Raw genomic sequence first — 13667 nt, 5'->3', positions numbered from 1 at the left:
ATGTTCAGCCACTGGGTGGAGCCTGTATAACATACAGTACTTAATTTCATTGTTTGCTGTGTTGTTGTAGCCATGTTGGGCCCAGGACATTAGAGGAACAAAGTGTGTGAGGTCCTACCTTTTATTGGACCAACTTCTGCTGGTGAAAGAGACAAGCTTTCAAGCTACCACAGAGCTCTTCGTCAGGACCACGTAAGCGCGAAAGCTTGTTTCTTTCACCAACAGAAGTTGGTCCATTAAAATGATATTACCTAACCAACCTTGTTGTTCTAATGTCTCACAACAGCCATTCAAGGCAGTGCATTAAAATGTCTTATAGTGACCATACCTCTGGTATAATCTCTCTGGGAAGGAAGCCATGTAGCCAGTCCATATCTTGGACAAGAGCCTGACCTGCTAGTAGCAGGCCTGCAATCTACCATGTACAAGGTGTCCATAACAAGTCCTGACCCCATTGACAGCCCTGGGACCTGACTTATTGACAGCCCTAGGACCTGACTTTCACCCTCTGTCCATAGAACAGGAAGCAGGGACAGCAGCAATATGCTTCTCTCCCATGCATCAGCCACATCCTGGAGAGGCCATGGCTAGGTGAAAGGAAAGGCATTCCCCATGGCCCCTGCTGATAGCTGTACCAGGTGGGTAATATTGCTGTGAACATTCCCCCAGAGCATGTCAACCCAGGGGTCGCACTTCCTGACAGCTTTACCTTCGGTGCCATCTGGCTCTGCCTGCTCCTCTCGTTGCTTCTGCTTGAACTTTAAGTTCCCATAGTGCATGACTGCCCCTGTCATCTTGTAGATTCCCACCTTCTCCTCAGGGTTGAAGCCCAGGATTTCAATGGCACTCTGCGTAGAGGAACCAGGACAGTCAAACAGCACAAGGGTTCAAATAGACAGCTGAACTGTAAACCCCTTGGGGCAGGGCTTTGACAGGAAAATGGGCCTTGCCCTAGGTTGGGTTCCCTGCACACAACCACCCCTGGCATCTTGCTTGGCCGATGCCTGTCCTGGTGCTTTTCAGGCACTGGGAGGGAGGGAGTGCGGCAATTCTAAAAATATCTTTTGTTTTAATTACAATTCTCCTTGTGGTCAGGTGAAAACAGCCTAAGCTACTTACATTTCTGCCCTGGCAGGAAACAGCAGGGACTATTGTCAATTAGCAGTAACTAGGTGAGATTTGCTTTATGGATATAATTTTCTGACTGCAATGATCATTAGGAGCCACTGGGGGGCGAAAAAGACCATGTCCTGGGTTCTTCACAGCCAGGTTTCCCCTGGTAATACAGCAAAACTTCAGTGTTATGAACACCTAGGGTGACCAGATGTCCCGATTTTATAGGGACAGTCCCGATTTTTGGGTCTTTTTCTTATATAGGCTCCTATTACCCCCCACCCCCTGTCCCAGTTTTTCACATTTGCTGTCTGGTCATCCTATGAACACCAGAGTTACGAACTGGCCAGTCAACCGCACACCTCATTTGGAATGGGAAGTACACAATCAGGCAGCAGCGGAGACACACACACAAAAAGCAAATACAGAACAGTACTGTGATAAACGTAAACTATTTAAAAAAAGGGGGTGGGGAAGTAGCATTTTTCTTCTGCATAGTAAAGTTTCAAAGCTGTATTAAGTCAATGCTCAGTTGTAAACTTTTGAAAGAGCCACCATAATGTTTTGTTCAGAGTTACGAACATTTCAGAGTTCCGGAGGTGTTCGTAACTCTGAGGTTCTACTGCAGCTGAAATAGCATCTTAAGCAGTAAGGCAGCAATGTATGGGACACTGGCAGCACTTCCCCACCAGACCATCTCATGAATCAGAGACCCAGCATCACACCCCTCCCCTTCCCGTGTCCCTGCCAGGTGCAGCAGTACTGCAGGCTGCACTGTGGATGGAGCAGATGCGAACTGCCCATTGGGGCAGGGAACGTGTGTTCCATGTTTGGACAGCACCTAGTCCAGTGAGGTCCTGGCTGGGCCAGGGCTCTGAGATGCTTTGGTAATACAAATCACAATGACTGGCAGAGCAGGAAGGGGATGGATCTGCAGCTGCATTCTGCTAGTGCTGTTACTGCCTTTCAGACCAAGTTCACCCCGTTCAGGTTACAAAAAGTCTCTCTTCCAAGTGATGATGAGGTTCCTGTGTGTGACTGGAAAGCGGGTGTGTGGGAGGCAGGGAATGGGAGGGCTGAGTGGCACCATTTCCCAGGACCTAGCAGCCCCTGCAGCTTTGGGCCAGCTCTCACTTCTCCAATCCATCATTCTCATGCACCGTATAAAATGTCTGTTAGTCAAACTCCTCCCTCGACTCAGGGGCTGTCCTGAGCTGTGATGCAAACCAAGGGCTTGTGCACATGCTAGGTGAGGGGTGTCTTTAGCCCTGTGGGTAAGGCATTTGCTTAGGATGTGGAATACCAGCGTTCAAATCCTAACTCTAAAGCAGCAACTTGAGCTCAGCTTTCCCCGCTGGGAGCACCTACCCAGCAGACTGTAGGTTATGCTGCTCTCAGTCTCACCTGCTGCAGGTGTTCCCCTTTGTATAAGTACAGAAATAGTCCTTGCTCAACACGTGTGTGAGCATGATTCTATAGCCTGGTGACTGAGGCACTTCGATAGAAGATGTGGCTTCAAGCCCATATCAGATCTGCCTGGAAGTTAGGAGTCATGTGGATCCTGATCTGAGCTTTGCCGCTTGGGCCCATGTGTCATATTTACAGGTGCTGGGCCTTGGACAAAAGTTTGGTGAGCAAGATAAGTTTTTGGATAAAACTGGAGGCCAAACAACTAATGAGTAACGATGTGTCCAGGCTGAGAAGGATTTTGTCATCTGAGCTGGTTGGGCAGCAGATCTATGACACATCAGTGCAGCATAAAGGGGACAAAACTCTGGTTGTCCAGCACATGAATCAGGAGAAGGGTTTAGGAGTTATTAGGAAAAATCCCTTTGAAACCATCTTCCCACAGCACAAATGCAGTAACGAAGCCACACACGGTATGAGATTGGATTGCAAAGGGGCAGAAGCAAAGATTACAGTGCTATTGGGCCAAATCCATCCCTCGTGTGACTTTGTGGTGCTCATTGGATTTCTGCGAGGGATAGCGCTGACCCCACGCAATGCCAAAGGGTTTGCTAGACCCTGTTGCTTCCTGTCTGTGCATGAGCTGATTACCTCAGTAGCAAAGGGGGAACTCTGGGGTGACCTTTTCAGTATTATGAAAAGGTCTGATAATGTTGGGAGGGGCAAGGGCCATCTCTCCCACACACACACACACACACACAAACACACTGCCAAAGAGGTGCTCAGACCCAGGGACAGAGTATCCATATGGGGCACCAGGAGGAGAGGGGAGCTGCATTTGTGTTAGTGTCCTCCCCTGTTATTGGGCTGGAGGCAGGCACCATGGTTACGTCTGGAGGGGGCAGACTGGTGAGCACAATGGGTCCTTCTGGCCTTAACATCTATAGATCTATGCATTTAGAGAAGTCAGTGGAACTCCTCTTGTGTATAAGCATATATAGGATCATGCCCCAAAGGGCCTAGGTCTGGGAGGTGCTGAGTGCCTTCTGTCCCAGTTATATGGCTGGGGAGGTATGTGCACTCAGCACCTGTGAAGAGCATGAGTGGTTTGTAGTACAAGGAGCAGGATTGATGGGGGCAGAAAGGTGGGGTCAATGGCCAGCATTTCGGCCAGACCATCCAAATATGCCTAATTCCCCTGCTATACATAGTATTAATGATTTGTATTACCAAGCACCTAGGAGCCTCTGCCATGGACAGGACCCCAATGTGCCAGGTGCTGTACAGCCACAGAGAGAAGAGATGCTCCCTACCCCGCTATGATACTCACATCTGTAGCCATCAGCTCCTCACTGTCATCGATGCTGGCGACAGTGAGTTCGCCCTGGCTCACAAAGGGGAAGTCGTAGGGGTTGGTGGAAATGAGAAGCAGATCTGCAAACAAACAACGTGTCATTAGCTTCAGAGTCACAGGCCCAGGAGAATGGCTACATGGTTCGAATGTCATCGAACTAAACACAGCATGGCCAGCACTTACCAATGAGCTCGGGCTTCTTATTGGACATTATCTGGTAAAAAATATGATAGCTCCTTTCACTAGCCAACTGAAATGTTACCCGGGATTTCTCCAGGAGATCTAACGGGGCAAAGAGTCAGACAGTTATTGTCCCAGGCAAATTCATTACCAATACTGTTCAAATACTGCCCATAAGAGCTTACTGCCACTCACAAGTTTCAATATCTGCTGAAGCCAGCTTCCCTGTGGTCCCAAAGTGGATCCGGATGAATTTGCCCTGTTGAATTATACAAACCCAAATCAACACTCATGCTGTGCACTGAGCAGCTACAGCGGTCAGTGTATTTCATGTGGGATATGTTCTTTGCCTACACTCCAACAATTGAAATGAACTCACAAAGCGCGAGGAGTTGTCGTTCCTCACTGTCTTGGCATTGCCAAAGGCCTCCAGGAGCGGGTTGGCCTGGATGATTTGATCCTCCAGGGTTCCCTAGGTGCAGTACAAAGATTTCCCATTAAACCGTGCAGTCGCTTCAGGTGGAACTTTGGAAAGGAAACAGTACAAACCAAGCACCTGCAGATTCCACGACATCCCTCTTGGCTCTGGCTCAGTGAGGCCTTTAAGTACATGCCTAACTGTAAGCCTGCAAGTAGTCGCACCGACTTCAGTGGAGACCTGCTGAGAACCAGCCACTTCCTTAGGCGTCTTAGCTGAACCAGGGCCCACTATGGACATTTGCCATCACATACCCACCTGCCCACTGCCATTAATGAATGGGAAGTTCAGGGTTATGCTGGGATTTTCAAATCTGCCTCAGGGAATCAAGCTAGCCACTCCCACTCGCTGATGTCCAGTGGAAGGTGAGCATCTGACTCCCTTTCACGCTCCCAGGTGCCACCGCGCACAGCTGTCCCGTAGGCGTGCTATACCCCACACGCGCACAGCTGTCCCGTAGGCGTGTTATACCCCACAAGCGCACAGCAGTCCCGTAGGCATGTTATACCCCACAAGTGCACAGATGTCCCGTAGGTGTGTTATACCTCACAAGTGCACAGCTGTCCCGTAGGCGTGCTGTACCCCACACGCGCACAGCAGTCCCGTAGGCGTGCTGTACCCCGCAAGTGCACAGATGTCCCGTAGGCGTGTTATACCTCACAAGCGCACAGCTGTCCCGTAGGCATGCTGTACCCCACACGCGCACAGCAGTCCCGTAGGCGTGCTGTACCCCACATGCGCACAGCTGTCCCGTAGGTGTGCTGTATCCCACACGCGCACAGCTGTCCCGTAGGCGTGCTGTACCCCACAGAGACTTTCAGCTAAAAAACCCTCAGAAACTAAATGGTGAATTTAAATATTAGAAGCGGAAGAAATTTCAAAACCTTTGGGAAGGCATAGGAATAAAGCACTAATGTAGTGAGCCTATAGTGGAGAGGAGGCAGGGTTGTTTAACCAGTGGGGATGCTGGTCACTAAGGCCTTCACATCAAAAGAATATGGAAAAGCACCTGGAAAAATCATGGAGCAGGTCCTCAAGGAATCAATTATGAAACACTTAGAGGAGAGGAAAGTGATCAGAAACAGTCAGCATGGATTCACCAAGGGGAAGTCATGCCTGACTAACCTAATTGCCTTCTATGATGAGATAACTGGCTCTGTGGATGAGGGGAAAGCAGTGGATGTGTTATTCCTTGACTTTAGCAAAGATTTTGATACGGTCTCCCACAGTATTCTTGCCACCAAGTTAAAGAAGTATGGGCTGGATGAATGGACTGTAAGGTGGATAGAAAGCTAGCTAGTTCATCGGGCTCAACGGGTAGTGATCAATGGCTCCATGTCTAGTTGGCAGCCGGTTTCAAGCGGAGTGCCCCAAGGGTCGGTCCTGGGGCCGGTTTTGTTTAATATCTTTATTAATGATCTGGAGGATGGTGTGGACTGCACTCTCAGCAAGTTTGCAGATGACACTAAACTGGGAGGCGTGGTAGATACACTGGAGGGTAGGGATCGGATACAGAGGGACCTAGACAAATTAGAGGATTGGGCCAAAAAAAACCTGATGAGGTTCAACAAGGACAAGTGCAGAGTCCTGCACTTAGGACGGAAGAATCCTATGCACAGCTACAGACTAGGGACCGAATGGCTAGGTAGCAGTTCTGCAGAAAAGGACCTAGGGGTCACAGTGGACGAGAAGCTGGATATGAGTCAACAGTGTGCTCTTGTTGCCAAAAAGGCTAACGGCATTTTGGGCTGTATAAGTAGGGGCATTGCCAGCAGATCGAGGAACGTGATCGTTCTCCTTTATTTGACATTGGTGAGGCCTCATCTGGAGTACTGTGTCCAGTTTTGGGCCCCACACTACAAGAAGGATGTGGAAAAATTGGAAAGAGTCCAGCGGAGGGCAACAAAAATGATTAGGGGTCTGGAGCACATGACTTATGTGGAGAGGCTGAGGGAACTGGGATTGTTTAGTCTCCAGAAGAGAAGAATGAGGAGGGATTTGATAGCTGTTTTCAACTACCTGAAGGGGGGTTCCAAAGAGGATGGAGCTCGGCTGTTCTCAGTGGTGGCAGATGACAGAACAAGGAGCAATGGTCTCAAGTTGCAGTGGGGGAGGTCTAGGTTGGATATTAGGAAATACTATTTCACGAGGAGGGTGGTGAAGCACTGGAATGCATTACCTAGGGAGGTGGTGGAATCTCCTTCCTTGGAGGTTTTTAAGGCCCGGCTTGACAAAGCCCTGGCTGGGATGATTTAGTTGGGAATTGGTACCGCTTTGAGCAGGGGGATGGACTAGATGACCTCCTGAGGTCCCTTCCAACCCTGATATTCTATGATTCTATGATTCTATAAAAATCCTTGTGGCCCAGAGGCTACTCAAGAGAGTCCCAGCAGGCATGTACCTCCACGCCCCAAGTTGAAAAGGGACTAGGAAGGCAAGTTATGACCCAGCTGTGGTTGAAAGAGGGCGTTTGACTTGAAGAGAGTCCTTCTGACAATGGAAATGCAGCCTTAAGTGAGGCACTGGTAGGAAGGAAATTAGGAGGTTCAGATGGAATTTGAGGAGCAAATACCAAAGATATAAAATCAGACTTCAAGCGTTGCTATTCTTTATCAGAAGCAGGAAGCTGGTGTGAGAAGCTTTGGGTCCACTGGTCCACCTGGGAGCAATTAAGGAGAACAAAGATATTGCCGAGAGGCTAAATAATTGCTTTGCATCAGCCTTCACCACAAAGATACACGGACATACCTGCTCCTTTTGGTAATAAGGGTGAGGTTCGCTCAGGGGTGGAGGTTTCAAAAGAAGACATGTTGGAACAAACCGATACATTAAAGAGCACCAGGTCACCAGAAGCTTAACAATGAAGCACCTGAGCTGCTAGTGAATCATTTGGAATCTCATTAACATCAGCTCCTTTTCTGGAGTGTTGAAGGGTAGCAAATGTTGTTGCTAGAATTAGAGGCATCGGGGTGCCCCTGGGAATTACAGAGCAGGAAATGCTACTCTGGTATCAGCTGAGCAAGGCCTTTGTCAAGCCCCTCACAAGATGCTCTTAGCCTGTTAAGGAAATTGAGGACCAGATGGCGGCCATGACTCCCCCAGGGCATAGGGTGCCAGGCTCCGTGGTGCCAGCTACCCAGACTGCAGGTGGAAGCATGGGGGAGGAGAGTAGTCTCCTCTGGACCCCTGCCCCATGCAGTACATTCTTCACCAGGCAGAGTCATAGGCTGCTTCCTGGGTGACTCCTGGGGCAGCACAGCAGTACATGGCAAAGAATGGACTGACCCTGGAGACGGGAGATAAACAAGGTATAGAATATGATCAAGGTAAAGAAATAGTGATCAGTAGAGAGCGGCAGACAGGCTGAACAGAAATGCCCATTCGCACGCTACATGTCGGATGCTGTTATGCCACCAGGTGCCCTGGTATCGTTGAGAAGGAACAGTATTCTAGTCCTAGGAAGATTTCAGACCTGAATAAACTCATCAGAGGGCAGAGCAGGTTGTTGTGCATCTGAGAGGCTCTTACTTCTCCTTTACATTCAGTGCATGCTGCACAGCCCCCAGCTGGAGTTTAGATCAGCACCTACCTGGAGAGCAGCTGGTGAAAGCTGAGCTCAGGCAGGCCTGGTGGGAAGTGGGAAGTGCTTGTGAAGAACTCGCTACCCCCATAACAGCCTGACAACCCAAGGCATCGGCCTCAGATTGCTAAGAGTCTCCTTGGACTCTGCCCTGCCTTTGGACACTCAAATACTCCTGGAGCCAAAACCCCTTTGGTCTGTGCCCCTTTCTCTCTGACCATGGCAATCCATGCCCTGGTGCCATCTGGGCCTGGTTAATGCAGTTCTCTGTATTTCCTAATGAAGCCTTGTGCCCACAAGAAAGCTCCAGCTGGTTTGGAAAGAGCAGTAAAAGTCACTGGGAACATGCCAGCCTGATACTCTGCTCTCTCACTGGCTCCTCACTGAAGAGAATCCAGTTTGTGGTCGCTGTCCTGACTCTGAAACCCTGCATGGAATGGTCCCAGATACCAGTGGTGCCAATCAGGGGCAGTTGGGGGGTAAATGCCCCCACCCTGCTCAGAGTTCTGTAGGCCGCAGAGCTGGGGGGGCCATGGCCTGACCACTTTTACACAAGGGTCCCATACTAAACCAGTACAGCTGCTGTTGGTACAGTCCAGAACATCGCTGTGTGGAAATTTGACCCCACCACCCCTGCGTTACAGCAGAGTGGGACTGAGCCAAATGGTGTTGTGACCTGGCACGTGTGGAGTCTGTTCCTGTAGGGCAGAGCATGGGGAGTCTGCTGAGACCTCGACTCCTGGCAGCCCTGGCTCATGCACTATGTGGGTAAGAGGGGAGACTCCCCAGCCAAGGGAGACTTGGGGTCTCTGCAAGGAGGTGGATGAGCAGGGACTGAAACAGGATCCCTGCCAGGAGCAGGGGGCAGGGACTGAAATTTGCCTCCCTCTCCACCCCCAAAAAATATATGAATTGGCACCACTGCCAGCTACCCCACAACCCTCCCTTCACAACCGCAAGCTCTCAGAGCAACTCCGTTCCCTTCACAACCACAAGCTCCCAGAGCAGCTACGTTTTCCTGGGCTATAGATATCATCCACCAACAGAGGATGCCTGATGCCCTTGGGAGACAGAGCCTTCACAGGCACCAGACCATTACTGGAACTCATTGCCAGGTGAAATAACAGTGACCACTAACCTCAGCGCATTCAGAGCTAAATGCAGCCACTAGAGAGCCCCCAAGCCCCAACTCTTCTGTTTTCCCTGGACAGGCACGTGCTGAGACAAAGCACTGGAAGGGGATGCTACAGATCTACCTGCATTTTGCTAGGCTGCTGATCTTTCTTCTTCTCCCCAGCAACTGCAATTGTTGCAAAGTACTGGATGACGCGCTTGGTGTTCACAGTCTTCCCAGCACCAGATTCTCCACTGTTGGGGGGGGCGGAAAGTATTAACTTGTAAAAAAAATTAAATCTATTCTTCACATCCTGTCATCTTACTCACAGGTACTGGAATATACTCACGTGATCAGGATTGACTGGTTATCACGGTCTGAAAATAAAATGGTACAAAGAGCTATCAAATGGGCCGTAGTGCACATTGCATCCTAAAGCCAAACTCTGTTCCACCTCCACCCCCCGGAGACTCCACCAAAACCAGGACACTCTGCCTGGGGGATGATTTTAATGTTCCATTTCCAAAGCTGTGGTCGAAGCTGAGGAAACACCACACTTGACTGGAGCTCGGATGTGCAAAAGGGGCCAGTTACAGAGCTGACTGGGCTGGAGCTAGTTTTTTACAAGACTCTGGGTTTTCTATCAATATTTTAAATATTTATTGGCTTAGAGTCAAATTCCCTGCCCTGCTCTGTCCCTAGCTCCCATCTGGAATATGGCGTGTCTGTGTGCTCAGTTGCAGGGCAGGCCCTTAGAGACGGCTGCCAACTGGTGCCGTTAGAGTAGTACCCAAGCTGTTCTAACCTGCCCTGGAGCTAGGGCAGCTCAGAGAATTGGGGAACTATAACCAGTTCCTTGATGGCCCCCCTTCTCTGCTGCACTGAACATTAACCCCTTAGGCCCTGATTATGTCTCACATAGATATGCAGAGCAGTGCCAAAGCCTGAACCGTCAGGATATGACGCAGACTTCAGTTCTTTCTTAGGAAGTCAGGCTTTCTTGCTCTAGGCAGAAAATATCCTTCCTAGCCTGAGATCTTGACAACTCACAGAAAAGCTAAACTTTCTGGCAGAGGAGATGGCTAACATAATGATACTTGGCGTGGTCTCAAGCCCATTGCCTCTAGGAGTCCCCAGGCAGCAGCCTAACACAGATAAGATTCTAACCCAGGGGTGGGCAAACTTTTTGGCCTGAGGACCACATCTGCGTATGGAAATTGTATGGCAGGCCATGAATGCTCACAGAATTAGGGGTTGGGGTGCGGGAGGGGGTGAGGGATCCAGCTGGGGGTGCGGGCTCTGCAGTGGGGATGAGGAGCTTGGGGTGCAGAAGGGCGCTCCAGGCTGGGACCAAGGGGTTCGGAGGGCAGGAGGGGGATCAGGGCTGGAGCAGGGGGATGGGGCATGGGAGGAGGTCAGGGGTGCTTATCTCAAGCAGCTCCTGGAAGTAGTGGCATGTCCCCCCTCCAGCTCCTACATGGAGGTGCAGCCAGGCAGCTCTGCACACTGCCCCATCCGCAGACGCCACCCCTGCAGTTCCCATTGGCCACAGTTCCCGGCCAATGGGAGCTGCAAAGCCAGCATTTGGGGCAGGGGCAGTGTGTGGAGTCCTCTGGCTGCCCCTACACGTAGGAGCCGGAGGGGGGACATGCCGCTGCTTCCGGGAGCCACGGCACGTGCGGAGCGAGGTAAGCCCCTGACCCCGCTCCCCAGCAGGAGCTCAAGGGCTGGATTAAAAGGTCTGAAGGGTCGGATATGGCCCCTGGGCTGTAGTTTGCCCACCCGTGTTCTAACCCCTCATGAGGGAAGCCATTATTTGTCTCCCCATTTTATAGATGGAGAGACAAAGGTGAGAGAAGGGAAGTGACTTTTCCAACCTGACTCAGTGAGCTACTGAAAAATCTGGGCCTAGAAACTAGAGCTGGGGGGAAAATTTGGACAAATAATTTGCCAAAAAATGCAGTTTTGGTGGACCCAAAACTAGTCAAAAACTTGACCCAATAGTTTCAGCTTGGAAAAAGGTTTTCAAACCACGAATCTATCCCACTTTATAACCTTTAGCCCAGTAGTTAGAGCAGTTGCCTAGAATGTGGAAGACCCAGGTCTGAATCCCCACTCTGGAACAGAGACTTAAGTGCACAGCTTCTGCCCCCCAAGTGAGCAGCCTAACCAGCAGGCTGTACGGGGGTTGGGGCCTCTTAATCTTGCCTGTTGCAGCTGTTCAACTTTGAATACATTCTTAAATGTTTATTGGGCCAGAAGGAAAGAGAACGGCTCTATAGCCTGGTGATTAAGTCACTCCCCAGAAAGGTAGGAAATAAGGAGTCAAATCATCTTGCTGCCTGATTCAGAGCTGAGTACCTTCATCACCAGGCTGTGGTCTCTCGCTTTGGTCCAATGAATATTTAAATATTTATGCTTAAATGCTGAGCTCCGTTAACTGGGCAGCTAGCCCTGCACATCACTGCAAAATACTAGGGTTTTCCCCTCCAGGTAAATGACTCACCAGTTAACATGAACTGATAGGCGTTGTCAGAGATGGAGAAGATGTGGGGTGGGGCCTCTTGACGCTTTTTGCCCCTGTAGCCAGCCACCACCTCAGGGTTGTACACTGGCAGCCACTTGTAGGGGTTGACAGTGACACAGAAGAGGCCTGAGTAGGTCTGTACAAAGAAGAATGGGAGGACTTTTAGTTCTCATGTGCCCATGAGAATTAAATATCTTTATGCAGAAAAGAAGTTTTAAAAATCCATTTACATAGATCATCCAGGCTGCGTAACGCTCTTTGAGGTTATACAACACAGCAGCCTCATGGAGGTGGGTCATCATCACCATGTCCTCGACTTTATCATATTTGGGAGGATTCATAGGGAAGACTTGGTCATCCTTGGCAGTCACAGTCTGGCAAAACCAGAAGAGAACAGGAGAAGAAAGGTAAGCAAGGAAACTTTCTGAGCTGCATGAAAATGACTTGAAGCGGATGGTTTAATTTCCTACTTACTCTGTCATCATATGTTTTGACCGTGACTTTGTCACTCTCCCTGCTCTGGATGATTCCTTTCACATACATTTCTTTATCATCGATTACAAAGCAGGCTCCTTTAGCATCAAATGGGCGATTCTGGGCCTCAATCCTCTCCTTCTCAGGCTTCCGCAGATAGGGAGCAGCATCTCCAAAGATTGACATCTCTGCATCTGAACTCATGGCTGAAGTTTGGCTGGGGAACCAAGGATGTGTTTGAAATTCAGCACTGTCTGGCAGTGGTCAGTTTCAGTTCCAGGACTTCTGAATGCACACTCTCTTTTTTCCATATTTAAGGACTGGGCTGTGTAAACCATTACCAGGACTGATTGATAGGACTGGGGCCACTACAGGCCTAAGTTCAGTCTGGTGTTAAAAGCAGATAAGGGAATACCTAGAAACAACATCTACATAAAGTCAGTAGGCCTGGATGACGGACATTCTAGGGCTTTTGGGGAATTAGACAATGAAAAAAATTGAACCACCGATGATTGCTTTAGAAAGGGCTCGGAGAATTAAAGGTATCAGAGAAATGGGGAGAAAAGCAAAACTGAATCTATCTTAAACAAAAAACGTGATCCTGAAATCCATCATTCTGTAGTCTGAAGGCTTGTTTCCATAGAGACTTATTGCACAGCAAGTCAGGGTGTGAATGTTCAGAGCACTACGGTGCTGTGTGGAACCTGGGCCAAGCACTAAATGTTCTGTAATGAGTAGCTAGTGGAGTCCCATAGGATCCAGTACTAGTCAATATTTTCATTAATGATTTGGATAATGGAGTGGAGAGTATGCTTATGAAATTTGTGGATGACACCAAGCATTTTGGAGAACAGGATTAGAATTCAAATCAGCCTTGAACATTGGAGAATTGGTCTGAAATCAGCAAGATGTAATTCAGTAAAGACAAGTGCCAAAAAGTATATGTAGGAAGGAAAAGTCAAACTCACAACTACAAAATGGGAAATAACTGGCTAGATAGTAGTACTGCTAAAAAGGACCTGGAGGTCACAGTGGATCACTGATTGAATGATAGGCAACAATGTGATGCTGTTGTGAATAAGGCTAATAGAATTCAGGGGTATAGCATGCAAGACATGGGAGGCAATTGTACCGCTCCAGTTGGCACAGGTGAAGCCTCAGCTGCTTAGCTGGAGTACTGTGTCCAGTTTTGGGCTCCACACTTTAGGAAAGATGTGGGCAGGTTGGAGAGAGTCCAGAGGAGAGCAACAACAATGATAAATGGTTTAGAAAACCTGACCTATGGGGAAAGGTGAAAAAGAAAGGGCATGTTTAGATTTGAGAAAAGAAGACTGAAGGTGTATATATTAAGGATTGGTATAAAGATGGTGATGATCAACTGTTCTCCTTGTTTACTAAAGGTAGGACACGAAGTAAGGGGCTTAATCTGCAGCAAGGGAG

The 13667-nt window shown here is 49.2% G+C and overlaps 1 protein-coding gene across 1 annotated transcript in view; it reads right to left on the bottom strand.

The window, feature by feature from the left end:
• LOC112111143 (myosin-13) overlaps positions 1–12431 on the bottom strand; it is a 61212-nt gene extending 48781 nt beyond the window's left edge. Inside the window, exons 1-10 of the mRNA XM_026654593.1 lie at positions 12228–12431; positions 11984–12127; positions 11733–11889; positions 9576–9603; positions 9369–9480; positions 4434–4526; positions 4250–4313; positions 4058–4156; positions 3851–3954; positions 710–848 (exon numbers count right to left, since the gene is read on the bottom strand). Coding sequence (XP_026510378.1) covers positions 710–848; positions 3851–3954; positions 4058–4156; positions 4250–4313; positions 4434–4526; positions 9369–9480; positions 9576–9603; positions 11733–11889; positions 11984–12127; positions 12228–12431 — 1144 coding nt within the window. The remainder of the gene's footprint in view (positions 1–709; positions 849–3850; positions 3955–4057; positions 4157–4249; positions 4314–4433; positions 4527–9368; positions 9481–9575; positions 9604–11732; positions 11890–11983; positions 12128–12227) is intronic.
• Positions 12432–13667: the final 1236 nt, after the last annotated feature.

This window comes from Terrapene carolina, unplaced genomic scaffold (assembly GCF_002925995.2).
Source record: "Terrapene carolina triunguis isolate 2854851 unplaced genomic scaffold, T_m_triunguis-2.0 Scaffold192, whole genome shotgun sequence".
Taxonomy (NCBI): Eukaryota; Metazoa; Chordata; order Testudines; family Emydidae; genus Terrapene; species Terrapene triunguis.
This window is presented reverse-complemented; position numbering and strand designations above follow the sequence as displayed.